We start from the raw sequence: 20595 nt of genomic DNA on the forward strand, positions 1-20595 counted from the left end.
TTTGCACCTGTGCAGAATTATAAAGGCAGTAGCGGCCAGAAAGGTGTGCTTACATAACGAAGACTTGTTTCCCGATCGATTTCTACATTCGATTTCCCACCAGGCGCCTCGATCAATACGAACCGGGAATAATAATCACTGTGTCTACTGCCGACCCAGACTTCCCAAGACGTAATTCAGGACATGAAAGTAATTACGAACACCAGCCAACTGACTGAACAACTCACTACTTAAACCCGGCAATCAATCTATGACAAAGTTAAATCATTACTCGCTGTTGAATCAGCAGTGTCATTCTGCAGTTTGCTACTTTGTGGCAATGAATGAACGAAGGAATGAATGTAACTTATTTTATCCTCGCGTGGCCGAAGAACGACAGTCGTTATCACACGGGTTTAACACCTCGTGCCAGCTTACGAGTTACCATGTATGTTACTTTGTGGGTGATCATTTTTTTGGGAATTTTTTCATTTTTTTTATGTATGGCTGATAATTTGGACAACCCATTAGTGACCACTGGGTTGGGGCAATTGTCGTTAAGTGTCTTGCCCAAGGACACATACGCCCACAATGGTAGCAGCGACGAGCCTTGAACCCATTGCCTAATGGTTACAGGCATGCGCGCTAACCACTACGCCACGGCGCCGGACGAGTTTGCTACTTTGTGCCAATGAATGAACGAAGGAATGAATGTAACTTATTTTTCCTCGCGTGGCCGAAGAACGACAGTCGCTATAACACAGGTGTACACCTCGTGTCAGCTTACGAATTACCACGTATGTTAAATTCTGGGCGATTATTTTTTTTGTATTTTTCAATTTTTTAATGCAAGACCAAAGGTTTAGCCATACCCAATTCATCACCAACTTAAAAACAGCCACATTTCTCTGAACTACGAAACAAACATTTTTTTATACGGACCAATGAAAGACCACATGTTTAACAATACGTATCATCAACTCATAAATAACCGCACCTATAAAAGATAAATAACCACGAGGTTTATGCAACAAAATATCCCTGTTTACGAGTGTCGTTTTCCGGCCACGCGATGATAAGTTACATTCATTTACCTAACTCTTGACCAAGAAACCACTACTTTTTTATACGCAATAAATTTATTCTCTAATAAGTAAAGTATAAAGAAAGGCACTGGACCACATCACAGCCAAGGCAAGAGAAGTGTTTCATCTTAGCATCCGTTTTAATCTTTCGTTCTCCTGTTTCACTCTCTCCAGCTCCTCCAATAATTGCTCATTGATCCCGCATCTGTTCTGGAGGAGTAATTCCCGGAAGAGATCCTCCTGGAAGATGGAAAGTTTCACCATCTGGGTAGAAAGATCGTTGACTTGAGAGCGAACATCATCTCTGTATAAAAGACATTATTTTAGGATTAAATTATAAATTAAAACAAAATTGATGTATATAACTTTACACTATGGTTATCACGCTTGCCTAACCTAGAGGTTAAAATAAAAAAACCACCAACAAAATTACATTAATGGTAACTTGTAAGCAGGTACGAGGTTCGTGAAACAGAACACCCATGTTATAACGACAGTCGCCGCCCCAGCGTGTGACGATAAATAATTTATATTCATTCATGTACGCCCTTTACCTCATTTCATCTACTAGATCTTTAACGATATTCCGAATAAATTCTGCTTGGTATTGAAAGGAAGCTGCATCTGGTTTCGAACTAGCTACAGCTTGGTTGGAGGTCTCAGCTTTCTCTTTATGATCCTCGACTGCTAGTATAATTTAATGAGAACAAAAAAGCAAGACAGTGTTTTTCCATTGTATGTTATAAAACAGCACAATACTAACCCATATAAAACCTACCAGTGGATTTGGTTTCTTCTATCCTAACTTGAGATGAATCAGGTGCAGGATCTTGCTTTTTACTTTCATTAATTGAATGATGCAGTGTAGTCTGTAATGAAACAGATCCACCATCTGTTACATCTAACTTTTCCATCTTTATTCTCTGGTGGTTGGAAAGCTCTGCTGGCTTGGTTTGGTTTTCTGCTTTATTACTGTGCCCATTAAGACCGGGGTTGCTGGATTGTCGTAATGGATGGGGCGACGTACGTGTGTTGCTTTGTTTACCGGCAATGCCATGATATTGAAACCCCTTTACTGCCTTCGTGTGGTTCGCAACAGGTGAAACTATATCTGGTAAAAAGTACAAATTGTTACACTGTCCTTGAATGGTGGAATTCAGACAGTAAATATAACACTGGTTTCTTGTTTCATACACCTTGTGCATGCTTAAAACTTTGTAAGTAGTTTTTGTAATGTATGACATAAATATAATTTGCTAAACTAAATGAATGTAATTATTCATTCTCGTGTGGCCGGAAAACAACAGTCATTATACCAGAACGTTCTGTTTCAAGGCCTATAAAACCAAGCCTAGATGATGTTACAAGTGGTCTTTTTGAAACAAAACATGAATTTTTGGAAAATAAAATTAAGCCTAAAAATACCAACCGTCGTTAAAGGACCCAGTTGTTGTTGAAAAGGAGAACGACCCTTGTTGCCCTGCGGATGTTTCGTGATCGTTCCTACCAAAAGCATCGTCTCTTACAGGAGATATCAAGTCCCCATAGTCATCAGCATGATGTCTTAATGTGTGTGCTGCTGGGGTTGATATGTTGGGGAAAGGAGTGGATACTGCTATGGGGGGTGAACCTGGTGAAGCAGTGTTGAAACTGGTTTATATTGTGTAGTTTTTTAACTAGATTACACAAAACGAAGTTTTTAAACTAGTTAACATGAAAATAAAGTATTTTAAATTGGTTTACCCAAAATGAAGTGTTTAAACTGTCTGTAAACCGTCACTTTATCTTTCGAGTTCAAATATCTAATAATTGGATGTAGAGAGGAATTAAACCTGTATTGGTTAAAAAAGTAGAAGTATTCGGCAACTGTGGACGAGTACTCGTTGTTGTTGGTTTGCCAGATGAGGGCGGTAAAGAGCGCTGGCTTGGACGATCATGTAAACCTAAAAACACAGAATTAATATTCTGTTTTTTTCTGCTGCCAGGTATTATTTAAATATTCGTTTACTGGCTCATCTGGTATAAAATATAATGTACTTCCGATGTTTTGTTTGGCAGCAAACACTCCCTAATAAAGTAATTGTAGCACAAACAGAAGAGAGACGGCACGTCAGTAATACACAATGTTTTATACCAGATGAGCCGCTAAAAGAATATTTACACAGAATTTATTTTAAAAATATTTTTTACATTGCAACTTACAAACCTATGATAGGAGTAGGTGCAGGGGTGGTAATTTTACTTTCGCTGTCAGAGGGAACTGATTTCGATGATTTTTCGCTCACAACTCTTCGTTTGCTTGAAGATCGCTCTTTTTTAACCTGCGTTTCACATTATTAACACCAACTTAAGAAGCAGGAAAAGTTTAATGTCATGATTTGTTGTTTAGCACCCAAAAAAAACTTTATTTCCGTTTTGAAACACACATTTCAAACAAACAAATATAAAAAAATGTTTATTTTTTTTAAAAATTTTTAAATCTACCTTTACTGAGTTTTGAACCGCGACCCTCTGGACCGAGGTAGAGTGGCCGAGCGCCTCCTTGACTGGCTTGCTCATTGATCGGAGGTCTAGTTGGTAGATTTGACCAAGTGATGACCCAGCAATGAGTGTTACACCATCCAACATGAACGCTACTGAGGTGAGAGGTTGGTCCAAACTTGCTTTGTTTAAATACCTGAATTAATAAAGGGATAAATAAATGAATTTAACTAACTTAACCCTAGCGTGGCCGAAAAATGACAGTTGTTATTACGCGAGTGTTCTGTTTCATACACCTCGTGCCAGCTTACGAGTTACAACATAATGTAACTTTGTGGGTAATTAATAATTATTTCAAAACAGTGAAACTTACTTTTTGCTTTTGGTGTCGTATATAATAAGTTTCTTGTCAAGTCCAACAGAAGAGACGAGCAAATCATTAAAATGTGAAAACGATAATGACATGGCTGGTGCGTTATGTATTTCAACAAACTCATGATATAATGCAGATTGTAAAGTATCCCATAAATGGATGCTGCCATCATCCATTGTCATGCCTGGTAAAGTTGTATTTGTATAGATTTATAAAACTGGACTATTAATCATAAAAAATTATTAAAATATCTTTCATATTATTAGATAAATATCTTTCACTCAAGAACAGAGCTTCCCAAACTTTAAAATAAACATTTTTTAAAATTTCCATTCATAACAATATAATGTTGTATAAAAAAGCAAAAAAAAAAATTAAACCATTTTTTGAATTTTAAAACAAAAGCAAAAAATTTAAAACACTTTTTTAAAACTTTTTTTTATAACATTTGTATAAAAAATTAATTTGTATTAAAAAAATATAATAAACCACTGACCAACAAGTGAATGCTTCCAAGGTGAAAATGCCATCGACCGAACTGCTTGTCCCTCACTTTTTAACTTCGGTTTACTGGTTGCGTTTGAGCCAAGATTCCTGATCACAATATCACCCTTGTTACTACCTGATGCAACGTGGGATTCGTACTCATTCACGGCGATGCAAGTTACAGGGCTTGAGTGAGTGTCCTGGGAAATATGTTCCAATTAATTAATGTGTTGTTATACTTAGTTGACAGTGACAGTAAAAAAAACTCCAAAATGTTTTACACCTTTTTCTATGTGAAACATATTTTTACTATGTGGGGCTTGAGTAGGTATTCTACGAAATAAGTTTCAATTACTGCGTTTGTTTATTAGTTGGGCTTACTGATAGTTAACAGTGACAGTGAAAATTCTGTATAAACTTTTTTTTACTTACTTTTATGTGAAATGTGATAAACTTGACTTTGTGAATGTTTTACCTAACTGGCTGGAAAAAGTTTAAGAACAACTGTTATTTACGCCTATACCTTGTAAGATTTCTTGAGTTGTCCTGTTTCACGTTCCCACACATTAACATCACCCCCCATACCTCCTGAATACATTCTTCTCCCACTGTGAGATACTCGCACACAGGTCTGATTCTCATCTATTGCGTGTTCGGCCACAATCTGTCAATATATTTCACAGTTAACCCTTGATGAAACCCTTCCCGTTCATTTTTTTACTATTTCGTTATACATACCAATATATAGTAATGTAATACCAATTATAACTTTTAAGTGGGCTATTGTATATAATATTAGTAGGGGAGGGTAAGACGGGATATGCTTTTATTCTCATTTTTCGCTGCATTTGGTAGTAAACAAAGAATACTTACTGAATTAAATAACCGTATCCTCATGACCCTAAAAGAGCGTTGGTAATTGTTAAAAAAACGATCAGGAAATGTAAGATTTAGGTGCTAAAGTAAACGGTATCCCATCTTACCCTTTCTCAGTATTATGTATATATTTATTCCTTGTATTAAGTTAGGCAAATAACACACTTTAATTTATAGAACCCACCTTTGGTTTGGTTTGTTGGTTCAGCTGACAATCTGTTACCAGGAGCTTGTCACCAGAAGCAGAAGCACTGCACATCATCTGCACAAAGATATGAAGTAAGAATAAGATATTAATAATATTAAAGAAGACAAAACATCTTCACAGCACAAGCACATTGTCACTTAACAAAAATAATCAGAAAACATATTTAGAATCCGTGGTGGAGCCAGGGTCAGTTTGGGGGTCATTTTTTTCTTATTTTGATTTTTCGGTAAATTTGAACTCTCACCCCTTTTTTAGCTTAAAACCCCCACTCTTTTTCTTGCTTTTTTTTTCAAATTATCAAAATAATTGAATGACATGATATTTTCCCTGAAAGATTACAAAAGCAACAAAGCCTACTAATAATGATAACAAAAACAACAATTCAACATACCGTGTTGTCCCTACTCCATGCTATATCCTTCACATTTCCTTTATGATAGTTGAACTGCTTGACCACCTGAAAGGCCTGAGCATCCCATATTTTAATATCATCGCCTGCTGTTGCGAAATATGGGCCTAAAAGAAGAACATGATTTTTAAAATAAATTTTAAACAAGAAAAATGCGATTTTTTAAACTAAAAATAATAGGGGGATTTTAAACCAACTTTCCATTTCAGCCCCAAGGATTTTTATGAACACACTTTATAGCATGAATTATGATGTTCTGATGAGTGATGGTCAACACATGTATTCATAGCAATGGTTCAATAAATGCATTCTGTGCAGGGGTCAGTTACTCAGTAGTACCCCATTATCATAAGTAAGCGTACACACTAACACATACCATGAAATAAATGTCTATGGTTGGCAAATTCGTAAACTCTACAGTCGAACCTAAAATTTTATGTGTAGACTGTAGAGTAAAGCCAGTACAGTCAAAGCTAGAAAATATGCACAAGATTTTAACTTGTTTTGCTACTCACCAGAGGTAGACATTTCAAAAAAGAAATTATTAAACTCAGTTAGCAGTTTTGACGAGCAGCAATCTTAGACTCCTATACCATATGCTAACTGCAACAAATTATTGCTGCAGATTAAAAGTAACATCAGTTTTAAAAGACTAATTCCCCCCCAAAAATAAACCATATTGACACTATTAAAATATTAGGGTTGATAAAAGTGTTTGAGTTTAATAAATTTAATGACACAAATGCATTACAATATTTATTAAGAAATATCTTCCGTTGCTTCAACGTCCATTGGAGGAAGTTTAAAGTTTGAATTACTCGGGGCAATCTTCCTCTTCTTCTTCCTCGCAACTTCCAGATGTTCCTCCAAACTCTTCCCTACAGGACGGTCCATTATCTTTTTATAGCTATCCTTATTCAGGTTGTAACAATCGACCAGAAGTTTTTTGTTTACGCCGTGCAGTAATGTATCTCTCTGCAGATCACATGCCAGTTGTTTGTAAGTTGTATGAGTTTGACCATCTTCCCCACCCACAGCGATTGTTTCATCATTTTCGACTAACTTTAAAAGCTTAAAAGTAAGATGCGATTTTAAGGCCAAGTTTCCCCAGAAGTTTTGAAAATGTTCTAAAACACGTTGTGCATCTTGGTTGACAATTCTCCATTTAAGGTCCGGGTAGATAGAGTTGAATAACACCAACGCATGCGGCTTAACCAAGCCAAACCACGGCTTTTTTGGATGCTTTTCAATATTAAAAAGTTCAGTGATAATTTCTGGCTTTTCAAGACCAACACCAATAAGATAAAGAACCGCCATCATGCTCCTTACTTGATGATAAATAAACCCAGATCCAATAATCCTTGCAAAGCACATGCGATACGGTCCGGCTCCCTTTTCCTCATCACAAAAACTAATTTCAAAATGGTTGATCCTCCGCACATAGTTAACACAATTCACAACATTAACTTTACCGAAGTTACGAAAATCATGCAGCCCACAGAATAACTTTGCCGCTTCATTCATCGCCGTAATATCCGCATTACCTCTGTGGAAATAATATCGATACTCCCTACCCAAGCAATGCTTTCTCGCACTAAACTCTTCATTCTCAACTGGAGCCCATGCCAGGACCTTAATTTCTGCGGGTAGAACACGATTAAGCATCCCAGTAAACTCATATTCATTTTCTTCAATTTTAATTGGATTTTCGTCATTGATTTCTGGAGTTTTACTTTGCTCTGCATCATCTGTCATTTCAACATCACCATTATTTTCGGGAACAGAAACTTCCGGAAGAGAATTTTGATTTGAGTGTTTCAGATCATGAGAGTCCTCTTCTTCGCCTTCCTCTTGGTTCTCCTCTTCTGCAGGATAAGCTACATTGGCAGTTATTACACCTGGCCCAGATGCTAAAAGTGACCTCACTTTTACAACAATAACTTGACTGAAAGCACTAACTTCTTTATCCGTACGTCCGCACCTGGAAAAATAAATAGAACGATCTGCAGGAACGAGCCTCACCCTTCTTAAAGCTTCTCGTAGAATACGCTCAATTGTGTCATCCAAGTTTTCATTCTCTTGCAAGCCCTCATAGTCCCAGCCTAAATAGGCAACTTTCAATGCTATTCTTCTATACATGCAAGATTCGAAATCAACCATCTTCGTCATCTTACGTTTTCTTCTCGGATGGAATCGTTTTATCATTTGTTGCAACTTCGAGCCCGAACTCTGGTTTTTATTTAAAACTTGTCGGTATTTACCTTGAAAGTTTATGGCAAGTTTCACTAAGTCTTCTTTGGACAACTCATTTAAAGCGTCAGTGTTGTAAAATTTGTCTGTTTTTTCCATGTTTTTCTGCATAGCGGTAGTAAGGCTCATACAGCGCAGATTCTTAAATACGGGAGTGTATAAGATACTCTTTAATATAAACATTACCAGCGAAACATCACTGATCGTCGTCTTGATTAATTTAAACAAGTTAGTTTTATTTATTACTATATGCACAAAGCCAAACCAAAACAACGTTGATCAAATACAAATTCTTACGCGCTCGCGCATGTATTTATAGTAACAATAAAAATCACAAGTAACTGTTTACGATTTCTATCTACAGTTGATAGAAGTGGGAAACAATTAATTTATATAATAGAGTTTAGTTATTTTAATAATTTATATATCATGGGTGATTTTAACAAACATATTGATATAATAACAAACTAACTATAGAACTTAATATTGCACCATATTAACTTAGGTTTTCTTTGTAAAACCTAAGTTGATATGTGGCGATTCAAACCAAAAATACAAACCCAACGTATGCACTGGTTTGGTTTGAGCAGCAATTTTTATTAATGTGGTTACTGAAGGCAAAAAAACTATCCGCAAAAGGACTACTTCAATGTGGGAAATACTCGTATAAATACATTTTACCTATTGCTATGCGGTCACAAAAAGGACCAGGGCAGTAAAAATTCAAATCAAGTTGAGCTGTTCATTCATTATAAAGAACGGCATTTTCTTGTATATACGTATATATTGTCCAATTAAAATTTAAAACACAGCTAAAGTCAAATATAAAATATAAAATAAACTAAACAGTGACGTAAAATCATTTCTTTCTGTTTTCAACTTTCGAATTTGTATTTTTCAAAATGTTCGTTGTCGTGCAATCCCCAGTTTCTTCTCTATTAAACCAGCAAGGTAACAGAATGGATATGCTACAAGGGCGACTATCCGAAATGCTCCTGCCGCCACTGACGATATCTTCAGAAGAAACTCAGCCGTATATTGAATTACACTGAACATTCGAACTAGAAGATCGAAAAATATCCATAGTCCTTGAGTTGATTTGCGAATTCTTTCTATCATCGTTGCAAAAATGGTTGTTAAAATTATTACCGCTGCGTCTGCACACGTAAATAATAGCTGTGAGCTTACTATATTAATAACACTGGGTTTTACGAATTGATGTTTTTTTTGTAATGACTAAAGTACAGCGCAGCGTGGTTTGTATACAGTCACTTGGTTATAAACACCATAGTTATACAATAGGCCTAATGTCCACAAGCACCATTTAAATCGTTTGAACTCCAACTGGTTCATATAATAGAGTGGGGGAAGATGGGGCAGCCTTTCCATCTATTTTCCCGTCCCATTTAGTAACAAAGAAAGAACATTCAAAGATTTATAAAACCGTATCCTCACGACTCCCATAGACCGCTGTTAAAAGTATTAGGATATTACGTGATAAAGGCGTCCCATCTTCCCCCACTCTACTTTAAAACTAATAACATGTCCCATCTTCCCCCACTCTACTATAAAACTAAAAAATTCTCTGGACATGGTTCTTTTCCAAACGACAGCCATGCGGTCGGTGTCTATAAACAAACGTTTACACTCACATAACTATTAACGTTGCGTTATAAGGCTCGATTACCCGAGCCGTAAGCTTGTATTCCAACAAGTGATTTTAAACCAAATTTGGTAAAACGACACTATAATTATATGACCGACTTAACTGCGCTCTGAACCACCGCGCACATAGTTTATTTGTATATATTGATCTATAAATACTAACAGTTCTCCATGAATTTCCTAGAGTTTTTATGAACATTAAGTTTTAAGAAACCATAATAAATAAACGCAGTCATACGTACAGATTTCCCTTTTGTATGGTTACCGGGAAAATGTTTTTATAGTATTAGCTTTTAAAGGAAGATCGAATAATATTTGCTTCAATATACTTTACTACTTCGCCAACATAGGCCGTGATACAACGGTTAGCACACCTGCCTCCAACCCAAGGCTCGTCGCTGTTACCATTGTAGGAGTATGCCCTTTGGGTAATACACTTAGCGGCAATTACTTCAACCCAGTAGTAGCACACCTATCAGTGACCATTGGGTTGGAGCAGTTGTCGTAACATTCGCCCACAATAGTAGCAGCAACAGGCTTTGACCCGTCACATGTCGGTAATAGGTATGCGCGTTAACCGATGTGCAACTGCGCCCTACAACATTGTGAAGCGACCACATGTGAACACCTTTTAATATTTAGTTCTCTAAATATATTCCAAACTTTTATTTATAAATACTATATTTGCAATCATAAATACACGCTACAAGTCCCTGTACTTTGCCAATTAAACAGCAGCAACATTGGGTACGGTGATTCTGAACGTAAATGTGATTGCACGGGTGTTGCGTAACAATTTTTAGATCTAATTATAACATGTGTAGTGTCAATTGTAACGACTTGAACAGTGTTATTTTATAACCAATTTACTATGTTGAAATAACAGGCAGATTTCTGGTTAGAATATAAGTCTCTACAACAAGCTTACAAATGCAAGCCACCAGAAAACTATATACTTTACATAATGGGGACGAATATGACACTGTACACTAATACCACACCATAACAATATAAGAGACCTGTACTACTGCAGGGGGGTTACTCTGCAGCATTCAATGTTTAAATAGTGTTTTTTTGGAAAATAGAATTAAAACTGTACAATAGGTTCTACATAACATCATAGTAGGTTGGGGGAAGATGGGACACCTTTTCATTCTATTTTCTCGTCCCATTTGGTTGTAAACAAAGAACATTACAAGAATTATACAACCGTATCCTCACGACTCTTATAGACGGTTGTTAATTGTTTTTTTCACGATTAGGATATTTGGATATCATGTGGTAAAGGTGTCCCGTCTTTCCCCACCCTACCAGAGTCAAAGTATCATCTTTTGCAGATAAGTTTTGTTAATTTGTTCTATATTTTTACAACCCTTTGTCAAGAGGTGGGATGGTCAGTAATCTAATAGTGCAGAACATATGAAATCAGGCAACATTTCAGTTCTTCCCCAGTTCATTTGAAAGCCAGTCCAGACCTTCATACAACCCAGTGCCCTCTGTAGCACATGCAGCTTGAACATACCACTAAAAAAAAACAAAGAAAAAACATGAAAAAAAAAACTTGTTTGGCTTTTTAAAGGTATGTATTTATTATACACTTTGGAGAAGCAGACATGTTTGTTAATTGGCATTTTTTATCCATAGCTTGTTTTAACAACTCGTGTTTTTCTGTTGATTTCCTTCTTTATGCTCTTTAAATAACATGATCTACCCTATCGTTTTTAAAGGAAAAAATATGAATTATATAAAAAATTAGAATATAGCTCAAGCTTATATATATTATATTTTCTAACTATTGAGGGTTTTGACAAAAAAGTATAAGTTAAAAAAGTATTTAACGAACCATGCTGAAGAGATTTACAATTAAATTTAATTTTACTTTAAATTTAATTTATACCGTTAACCCAAAACAAGTTTTTCTCCCAACAAGAATTAAATTTGAGGTTTTTTTAATAAATACCTTTTTATGTTTAATTTCCGAGAGACTTAATTTGTTTGTGAGTTCTGAACATGGAACAGCATTTGGAAGATCCTGTTTGTTGGCAAAAATAAGGATGTACGAATCTTTTAACTCCTCTTCTTGTATCTAAAAATTTGTTATAAAAAACATTTGTTTGAAAACTAATGACATATGATATATATCATTTATTACTTGTATATATCATACGTTTCTATATATATGTATATGATATGTTGGGAAAAAAAGAAACAAAATATTATGAACATTTTCCATTTAAATATTGCCAAAAATAACATAATATTTAATATTATATATATAATATATTTCATATATATACGGGAAAAACAGGACGACATATATTTTTAACTTTTACATCTATATAAAAATATAGTGTGTTAGGAGAAATTTATCCCCATATACACCAAAGCCTATTTGTAAGTTGTAATAAAACAGAGTAATTGCTTAAATAGCTTTTTTAATTTGCTTTAGGCATAATAATACCAATTAAATCAATAAATTGCCCTTGTGTATAACATTTAAATTAATTCGAAGAATATTATTTTAGATTAGTTTTAGTATATTTACATTCAAAATTGACCATTTTTTGTAGTTTTTCTACTTTAAGTGTTTATGGAGCTTTTCATTCAAAATCTATCATTTATATTGAAAAAATCTGTTTAATATACTTATATATATATATGTTTTATTCAAAATTTACCATTTTATGCAATTCATCTCTTGCTTCTTCTAAACGTTCCCTATCATTGCTGTCAACAACAAAAATAATTCCTTGTGTGTTCTGGTAGTAATGCCGCCATAGAGGACGAATTTTGTCTTGACCACCCACGTCCCAAACCGTGAAACATACATTCTTGTATTCTACAGTTTCAACATTAAACCCTGTGAAACAAGAAGTGTTTATAAATAAACTATTAAATTTTTCATTTGTTATAAAATGTATTGCATTTCCAGCGTTTTAAAAATACACTATGATTTTCATTTCAAATCAGCCACTAAAAGATTATTTGCGGTATACTTGGTAGGAAAATGAACAAATGATTGCACACTGCTACAATATTCTTATAGAATAATGCAAGGTAAGCCTTCTACTTACACTTTATTAGAATGGAAACAAAGTTTAAGACAATATGGGGCTATGGACAAAGTAATTTCACATCTAGGTTAGTCAAACATTTATAAAGCAGTTAAACTTTGATTCGATATCAGAAATTTAAATTTTTAGTTGTATTGTATGCAAGTAAAGCAAGATTAGCCACTTTTAAAAAATATTTAGCTATCTGTTTTCGCCATTAACATATGGACAGCCTGTAGCGCTTATTCCTGTGTGTACGAAAAGCCCCTTTTCATTTGCCTTCTTCTTCCGTTCTCTTTTGTGTTTCGCGTGCGTTTAAAACTGAATCATTACAATATATACAAGCATCGTCGCTACAAGCCTATATATTCAACAATCATACCAATAGTAGGAATGGTGGTTACGATTTCTCCAAGTTTCAACTTGTACAGAATTGTTGTCTTTCCAGCAGCATCCAAACCAACTGTAAGAAATAGCTGTTTTAATTAAATAGACTTGTCATAGAAAATAATATAGTGTAGCCTATGGTTTTTTTGGTTCTTCAGTCAAGATAGTGAAAATCAGAAAAGTTTACAAAAGCGAAAAGTAGGGTACTAACGGTAAAACAACAGTTGTTAAAACATGATAATGGATAAAACAATAAAATAAATCTTGTTTTAGATAAAGGTATGACGATAAAATCGTTACACTCTCGTTACTTGATATTGACTTGCTTACCCATTAAAATTCTCATGGCCTGTTTTGAAAACAGCTTAGTGAATAAAGATGAAATTGACAATCCCATCTTTCCAGTCAAATGACCGCAGATCTACTATTAATATAAAGGACCAAACTAAGCAATTTCACAACACAACTAAAACGAAAGAGTATAATTCATGTTAAAATGAAAGTGTAATGTTACGTCAAAAATGTTTAAACTTCGTTAGGAAACGGAAAAGATGGCGCTAACGTTCAATAAGCGAGGTGTTGACACTAGTGAAGAATTCTCCAGTCTTTATAAGGATTAGGGTAGGGGAAGGATTCTTCACTAGCACTATAAAGTTCTAATACACACGAAATATAACTCGTATAAACTAAACGGTAACTCTCAAAAACAGCTGGCTCGTCGTTCATTTGATTTCTGACTTGGATGAGTTGCGTTGGAACTTACCAGTATAAAGATAGTATTACAATATTCACAATTTCTTAAAGTTATAGTTCAGACTCGGCGTATTTTACAGAAACTGAGGCACCAATGCCAACAAAACTACCTAAAGTTTTCATATGAATATAATTCGGTTTATATTAAGATTAAAATAGTCATTCATCTTTACGTTGAAATAATTTAAGAAAGTTGTATTCACTGATCCCTTTAAAAGACGTCATTTATTACTACGTCACTCTTCTGCCGCGCAAAAAAGCGACTAAAACGGATAGTTGGTGGATCTTATATTAACATTAATGGAAAAGACTTTGAACTGTGTTTAACTTCTCATATCGACACAAAAACACTACACTTACTTTACCTTACCACTATATTAAAATGCACCACACTGTAAAGTTGTCTGATCATCCTGATTTTTGTGGGTCATAGAATTTTTGTACAGGATTTATTAAAATTACAACTTGCGCTGTGTCTAAATCTCTGCGATTGGAAAAAAAGGGAGAATAAAAAATTAAAAACAGCAGCGACAGAGCAGTGTTCACACAGGCTGCCAACGCAGTTTCGAAACAACATATATTTTTGTGGGTAAAACCAAAGTTAGCAGGAAAAGATTTCACTTCAAAAAATCCTGAAATTTAGGGTGTAAGGAGCACTGTACACTTTCCACAGAAGCTGTTATATATTACGCTGATTGAACTTGTCAAGGCACCGAAAAAGATACTTGTTTACGAGTTGGGTTAACCACCAAAGTAACCCTTTGCTATTTGATGGAACTGACATAATAAATGTCAACCTTATTTGAATTTTAAAAATACTGTACATTTACAAAAGAAATACCTATGCTGCAAATTGATTCCCAAATTGGTTGAATTTTGGTAAAATAAATTTGAATTAGCACTTCTTATCATGGAGTGAGTAAACAGAAGTTTCAGTTACCAACTACATTCATGATTTCGGAAAATTGCTAAACACAGTGCATCAGAATTGTGCATGTGGGGTGTCTGCTCTGTAACTCACTACTGCTCAGGAGATGCAACACCAAAGAGTTGTGGAAAAATAGGCGGTTTTGTAAAAAAGAAAGAAAAAAATTGTTGGTCGCTACAAAATCTGAGGTGACTTGTGTGAATTGGAGCCATACATCCTGCCTTTGGCGCTGTAAGCACAAACGATGGTAACCCTAGCCTTCATAGAAGATGGTGTTAGTTATTAGCTACTTGTTCGATTAGACGTGGCTTTTTCCGTACAGGTTCCGACTCTAAAATCTCCTTCTGTTTACCTTCAACACTATTAGTTTTTGTGAGAGATGCATTTAAATCTGGCTCACACTTTACAGCAGTTGCCTTTTCTTGACTTTCTTCTTCGTCATCGGAATCATCATCAGAGTAATCGACCAAACCAACGAGACCATTCTTCACTGTCACAGGAGCTTCATCTGTGCTCTTCACCTCCGCTTTTGGGGCAATTGAACCGTTGGAAAAATTCTCTTCTCCTTTTGTCTCAAGTTGCAACATTGTGTTTAGTTTGTTAAGTTCGTTACTTTTTTTTACAGTTTTATCTTGAGGCTTATCACCTTCTAAAATACTATCAATGTTGATTTTCGGGGCATCAGTGTCAAACGCATCACCTGAAGAGAAGCTCGAGTTATGATCTTCTCCGTCCTCATCATCTTTTTCAAACCACAGCTCTTCTTCTTCTTCCATCGCCCTCGCATCTCTCCTGTAGCGATGATTAGGTATTGCAACAGCATCCGATATGGGGTCAGGATTTTGCTTCAGCTCTCTTCCCTTCTGCTGATCAAACCGAAGCTTCAAACCTGCGAAGGTCTTCACGTATTCGATTTCTTTCAACTGCTCATGATGGTTCTCCACCACATATGAAATCAATGACTTAATATCCTCCACTCGGATATATTCAAACATTTCTAGTATTGTTGAGTTAATGAGGTTGTATCTGCTGCCTGATCTAAACAAGGAATCCACTACGGGTTTAAAGAGGTCGCCTTTTACAATGTATCGGTTATAAAATTCATCTAACGTGCTGACTATTTTCCTTGTAAAGCGTAGCGCAGCTAGAGACAGAAATTTGTGTCGTGAGTTCAGCAGAACGAGTACTCTTCGCAGCAAATCCTTGCTGAGTATATAGTTCTTAACATGATAGGTGTGGTGTTCCACTGAGAAGGTAACCAACTCAAGAATAAGGCTAAGTAGGTGAGCAGTTTGATAATCATCCTTTCCTAGCTTTGTTTCATCGGCAGTGTTGGCCAGGAGAGGCGCCATCAGCACGTGCATGCAATTACGGTAGAAAAATCCAAGAAATTCCGTCTTTTCGTTCTTATTTGCCATCATGTTTTCAGGGTCGAGTAAAACCCGCAGTAAGCCTGTTAACTGCATGGCACAGCTGAGCTCAGGATCGGGGTCACAGATCATTTGATCGATGACAAGGTTTAGAAGAAAGAGATCGTCATCGTTCCCTTCGCTCCTTGCTTCAGTCATCTCCTTGTGTGCAAAGTCGCGCACCATCGACGGACTGTGCTCGACCACATGAGCAAAGATATCAATTGCAAGTCTATGTGAAGGTTCATCATCACTTGCAAGCAGAGATTCAATTGCTGTGAGGACTCCTAACTCTCCAAGTTGTTTGAAAAAATCATCTCTAGAGGTTGGTTGCAGCGTCTGGGAAAGGGAGCATAACTCTTTAACGAACCCGGCAAGTTCTCTCCTCCTCTCATCTTCCACTGTTTCATCTCCGAGTTGTTTAAACAACGAGGTAAGCAACGTTTCATCTTCTTGTACCAGACTCACGATTTCAACCTGCAGAAGTGAATAGTGATGAAAAAAAGAAAAACTTAAGGCCAAAATTTGTATTGATAAACCAATTTATGCTAGCTTAAAATACAATTTTAATTTATCGCTAAAAATACAGTAAAAATATGGGATGACACCTAGCATTACTCCTATGCATTTACTTGCTTACTGTCCTACAAATGTTCATGTTTTCATAATCTAAATCGTAAATCACTTATGCTGGGAAAATTCTATCAAAAATTCTACACGCAAATGATTTTTACCAGTTTGTTTACAATATGGACTAACATAAAATTTGCCTAACTCTTTATAAGAATGACAATAATAAACTAATTTATGCTACCATAAGATTACTAATTTCTTCTGGGGAGAATTTCATAATTCATACTGTTGGAGTAATTATAATAGCCATTAATTTTTTGTGACATTGCTGTAATAGGGTGAATAATATCACAGGACCTTTTGCTGCTTAGTATATTGGAAATCTAATTTGAAATATGTTATCAAACGTACCTTATTGAAAAAGATTACAGAGCTCAGTGTGGAAAGCATATTCTCCTCAAACACTGATGGAGTAGGAAGAACAACATCCTGGATGTACTGCAGTCGGAATGTCTGGTGAATTTTCTTGAGTAATTCTGGATTTTTAATTGGTAGCACTTCCTTAAAATTCACTTCTTTGAGAAGGTAGTCTCGGTGCCTACGTGGTTCGGATAGAGCAGGGTCGTACTCGAGGCAACCAACCACTGGAACTATGTTCGAATCCTGCAGCATCACATCGAAGAGACTGCTCCGGTTGAGAAGGAAAATGGTTTTCATGATCTCGTAAAGTTTGTGGAGTCCATCCGTGTGATCGAGGTCCTCACATGTCCGAAAGAGGTCTAGAAGCTTCCGGATGTAGTCCGACTCTTCGATCGAGCGAGCCAGTTGGTCTCGACGAACAAGCGAAGGCAAGGAAGTCGTAAAAACTTCCGCAATCTCTTCCAACTCTCCGAGCTCACAAGCAGGGAGAACATAAGGTGATGTAGATTGACGTTGCAGCGACTCTCCACTATCATCCAGTCTTCCACCACCAAACTCTTCCTCATCTTCCCCATCTTCTGGGATGTCTTGCGTGATGTCAACAGAAGGATCTTTTCCCTGGACCTGGAATAAAAATTATGTTTTTGATCTTTTTTATCTGTAATGATATAATGAAAAAACAGATAGCAACCCCTAAGAATTAATAAGCACAGTTATTCCCCATTCCCACTATGGCATTTGGTTTTCCTTTATCTTAGGTGATATATTCAGAAAAACAGATTATTATGCCATTTTAACTTCCTGGGTGTGGGGATAACAAACTAAATCTTACCTAAATTCCAGGTTTTCGAAAAGGACAATCCACATAGAATAGAAAAATGCCATGGACTTAAAATTCTATACATACCTGGCAGATTTTTTCCCAAATTTCATCACAGCCTGCTTTCTCCTGGAAACTTAGAGCAAGATCTGTGTTTTCACCTTCCGACCAAACTATCAATGTCTCCTGCTGCTTCTGGTAAGCAGTGTCTGGTAGGATGCGAGATTCGAGTAAAAGTGAACCATCCTGTTCAGCTCTTACTATTAGTGTCATGCCAGTTAATCTTTCAACATAAGCTGAAGATACATGGCCCGTACCCTGATCATCCCACTGTCTCTCCTCATTCAGGGTATACACCTTTACTCTGCGTCTGGTGTCGCTCATGTTTATGTTCACCATTAATATCTTAGTTTCGTTGACGCTTTGCCGTTCCTGAGCTTTTGTTGATGCAGACTTTCGTCTGTAAAAAGTGGGGGTTTTCCTCGGAAACTGTACTCTGCTTAACAGGACACTTTTCAGGCAGCAGTGCGTTCCACGGCAATGTGATAGTGGATAAGTGTTGTTTTATATCAGTAGCAGTTTTAGACACGTCCGATGGGTCTTCTGTCTTCAGAAAACCCAATGCTAAAACTGATTTTAGTTCCAGCAGTGGAGCAAGAGTGGCACTCAAGTTTGCAAGACCTGCTGTTGGTGTTCCTCGGGAAGCAGAAAGCAGAGCTAGGTGCTGAGTAAGAGCTGCAGGCTTGGCAGATTTGCAAGTAATGAAAAAAGAAAGTTTATCTTTTTCCAGCGCCTTTGTCACTTCGTTTATTCCAAATACAAAGTTTTTCCTAAAACAATATAAGAATAAGAAATATATATTCACACGTGTAAAATTATAATAATTAATAATGTCTATTTGTCTTTTCGATTCTGGTAGCAAAGATTAAAAAACATTTAAAGCGAAAAGATAGGATATAGCGACAAAGCAACAGTTGTTTAAAACAGCATATATATATAGGACTACCCTAAATATTATAACTATTTTACGGGCCATCACGGCAACTTATTTCTTATGATATACTTACCGAAACTCGTTTGGTTGTTTAATTTCACCACTTATTTTTCGCTTTTTACGACCAGCACTTTGTACTTTCTTGACTTCTGGGTGAGATTCAAAAAATCTATGAAGGAAAATTGAATAAGAAAGACACATTAAAGTTTATGAATAAATAACCTTTCAATGCCTCATCAGAAACATACTACGTTTTTTTCAAACCAGCTTTTAAAAGTTTATTCACATTATGCCTGGTAGCAAAAGTAACAGAATATTTATGATTAATTTTAACACAGGAAGTTTTACCATTTAAAATTATCATTGGTAGAGTAAATCTTACTATGTTTATTTTAACTAGTAGTATTGTAATACACATCATACACAACTGTGATCAAATATTTTAAAAAAAGAAATATCTTTTTACATTCCTACAAATATATATATAGATACTTATATTGACTATAATAATTGTTACATAACGTTTGGACAAACATTCTTTGCGTAGCTTCACACAATCAAGAAAAGTCCTAGCAAAGAGTCACACTCAAAAGTGTAACCGGAGCAAATGGAGTGCATAACCGTTGAATTAATTATTTCAAAGATAATCATAAGATGAACATGATCAATTAATTCTAGTATATATAGTTAAATAAACATAACAACAAACCGTGTTAAGAGTTTAAGAACGGTAGATGATGTCTTCCTTTCAGCAGTTGGTCTGTTAATAATTAACGAGTTACAATCAAATAAAGAACTACAATACTCCATTGTTACGCTACTAGTACAACACGTACTTAATTTAATATACACTGTAATGATATTAAACAACAACAACCGATAAACATGCATTTTTTTAAATTTTAACTTCTATAATATATTGCTCATGATTTAAAGTTTTAAGCAATACCCATACCTAAATGGTAGGTATAGTAATTTAAACTTAGTCAACACTCAGTCACCAGTACACAAAACATGAGGCTTATTTACACAGTAGTTTCAAATGTAAACAACAATAAAACATCACAACTCACATTGTTACAAGATAAGGCTGGAGCAAACTGGCTTTAAGTACCAACTTTTTTCCTGTCTTCTCCCCTAAAGTTACCGGTGTACTAGACATGACTTCATTTTAACATGACTATTCAAAAACACTTTAATACTACAAAACCTGACAAAAAAATTGGAAATAAAAACAAATTTTATTTAATACCTTTTTTTAAAATATAAATTTTCTGAAAAATGAATGTATATATATAAAAGATATAAAAAATATGATTTTTTTGCCAAAACATTTGACAAAAAGTTTTTTTTTCATTTTTCATTAAATAAGTGTTTTCAATTAATGTGCATTGTTTTAAACCTCGCTACTGTAATCAAATGGACAAATAAAGAAAATAATGCTAT

The 20595-nt window shown here is 35.4% G+C and overlaps 5 protein-coding genes across 7 annotated transcripts; all 5 read right to left on the reverse strand.

The window, feature by feature from the left end:
- Positions 1-255: 255 nt before the first annotated feature.
- Positions 256-6553, reverse strand: LOC149735985 (protein NEDD1-like). 2 transcript variants are annotated; one of them, XM_089877732.1, is made up of 13 exons: positions 6413-6553; positions 5880-6004; positions 5465-5542; positions 4928-5068; positions 4415-4604; positions 3919-4102; positions 3549-3741; positions 3271-3385; positions 2897-3007; positions 2494-2694; positions 1843-2175; positions 1619-1748; positions 256-1368 (listed from the first exon to the last, which is right to left on the reverse strand). In XM_089877732.1, the coding sequence occupies exons 1-13, from the start codon at positions 6423-6425 to the stop codon at positions 1188-1190; spliced, it is 1995 nt and encodes a 664-aa protein (XP_089733858.1). In that variant the 5' UTR covers positions 6426-6553; the 3' UTR covers positions 256-1187. The 2 variants fall into 2 exon arrangements, with proteins under 2 accessions (XP_089733858.1, XP_089733857.1); XM_089877731.1 differs by having other exon boundaries at positions 1619-1751.
- Positions 6511-8463, reverse strand: LOC149735986 (tRNA pseudouridine(38/39) synthase-like). Its single transcript, XM_089877741.1, has one exon. The coding sequence runs from the start codon at positions 8328-8330 to the stop codon at positions 6657-6659; it is 1674 nt and encodes a 557-aa protein (XP_089733867.1). The 5' UTR covers positions 8331-8463; the 3' UTR covers positions 6511-6656.
- Positions 8464-10463: 2000 nt separating this feature from the next.
- On the reverse strand, positions 10464-13748 carry LOC149735987 (ADP-ribosylation factor 4-like). 2 transcript variants are annotated; one of them, XM_089877764.1, is made up of 5 exons: positions 13583-13748; positions 13248-13328; positions 12491-12672; positions 11773-11898; positions 10464-11336 (listed from the first exon to the last, which is right to left on the reverse strand). In XM_089877764.1, the coding sequence occupies exons 1-5, from the start codon at positions 13647-13649 to the stop codon at positions 11250-11252; spliced, it is 543 nt and encodes a 180-aa protein (XP_089733890.1). In that variant the 5' UTR covers positions 13650-13748; the 3' UTR covers positions 10464-11249. The 2 variants fall into 2 exon arrangements, with proteins under 2 accessions (XP_089733890.1, XP_089733891.1); XM_089877765.1 differs by lacking the exon at positions 10464-11336 and adding an exon at positions 11374-11524.
- Positions 13749-14440: 692 nt separating this feature from the next.
- LOC149735988 (serine/threonine-protein phosphatase 4 regulatory subunit 3-like) lies at positions 14441-18554 on the reverse strand. The gene is made up of 3 exons (XM_089877722.1): positions 18243-18554; positions 17327-17959; positions 14441-16819 (listed from the first exon to the last, which is right to left on the reverse strand). The coding sequence occupies exons 1-3, from the start codon at positions 18552-18554 to the stop codon at positions 15209-15211; spliced, it is 2556 nt and encodes an 851-aa protein (XP_089733848.1). The 3' UTR covers positions 14441-15208.
- Positions 18427-20382, reverse strand: LOC149735989 (ribonuclease P protein subunit p38-like). The gene is made up of 4 exons (XM_089877760.1): positions 20223-20382; positions 19859-19909; positions 19223-19318; positions 18427-18985 (listed from the first exon to the last, which is right to left on the reverse strand). The coding sequence occupies exons 1-4, from the start codon at positions 20309-20311 to the stop codon at positions 18562-18564; spliced, it is 660 nt and encodes a 219-aa protein (XP_089733886.1). The 5' UTR covers positions 20312-20382; the 3' UTR covers positions 18427-18561.
- Positions 20383-20595: the final 213 nt, after the last annotated feature.

This window comes from Ciona robusta, chromosome 5 (assembly GCF_009617815.1).
Source record: "Ciona robusta chromosome 5, ASM961781v2".
Classification (NCBI taxonomy): Eukaryota; Metazoa; Chordata; class Ascidiacea; order Phlebobranchia; family Cionidae; genus Ciona; species Ciona robusta.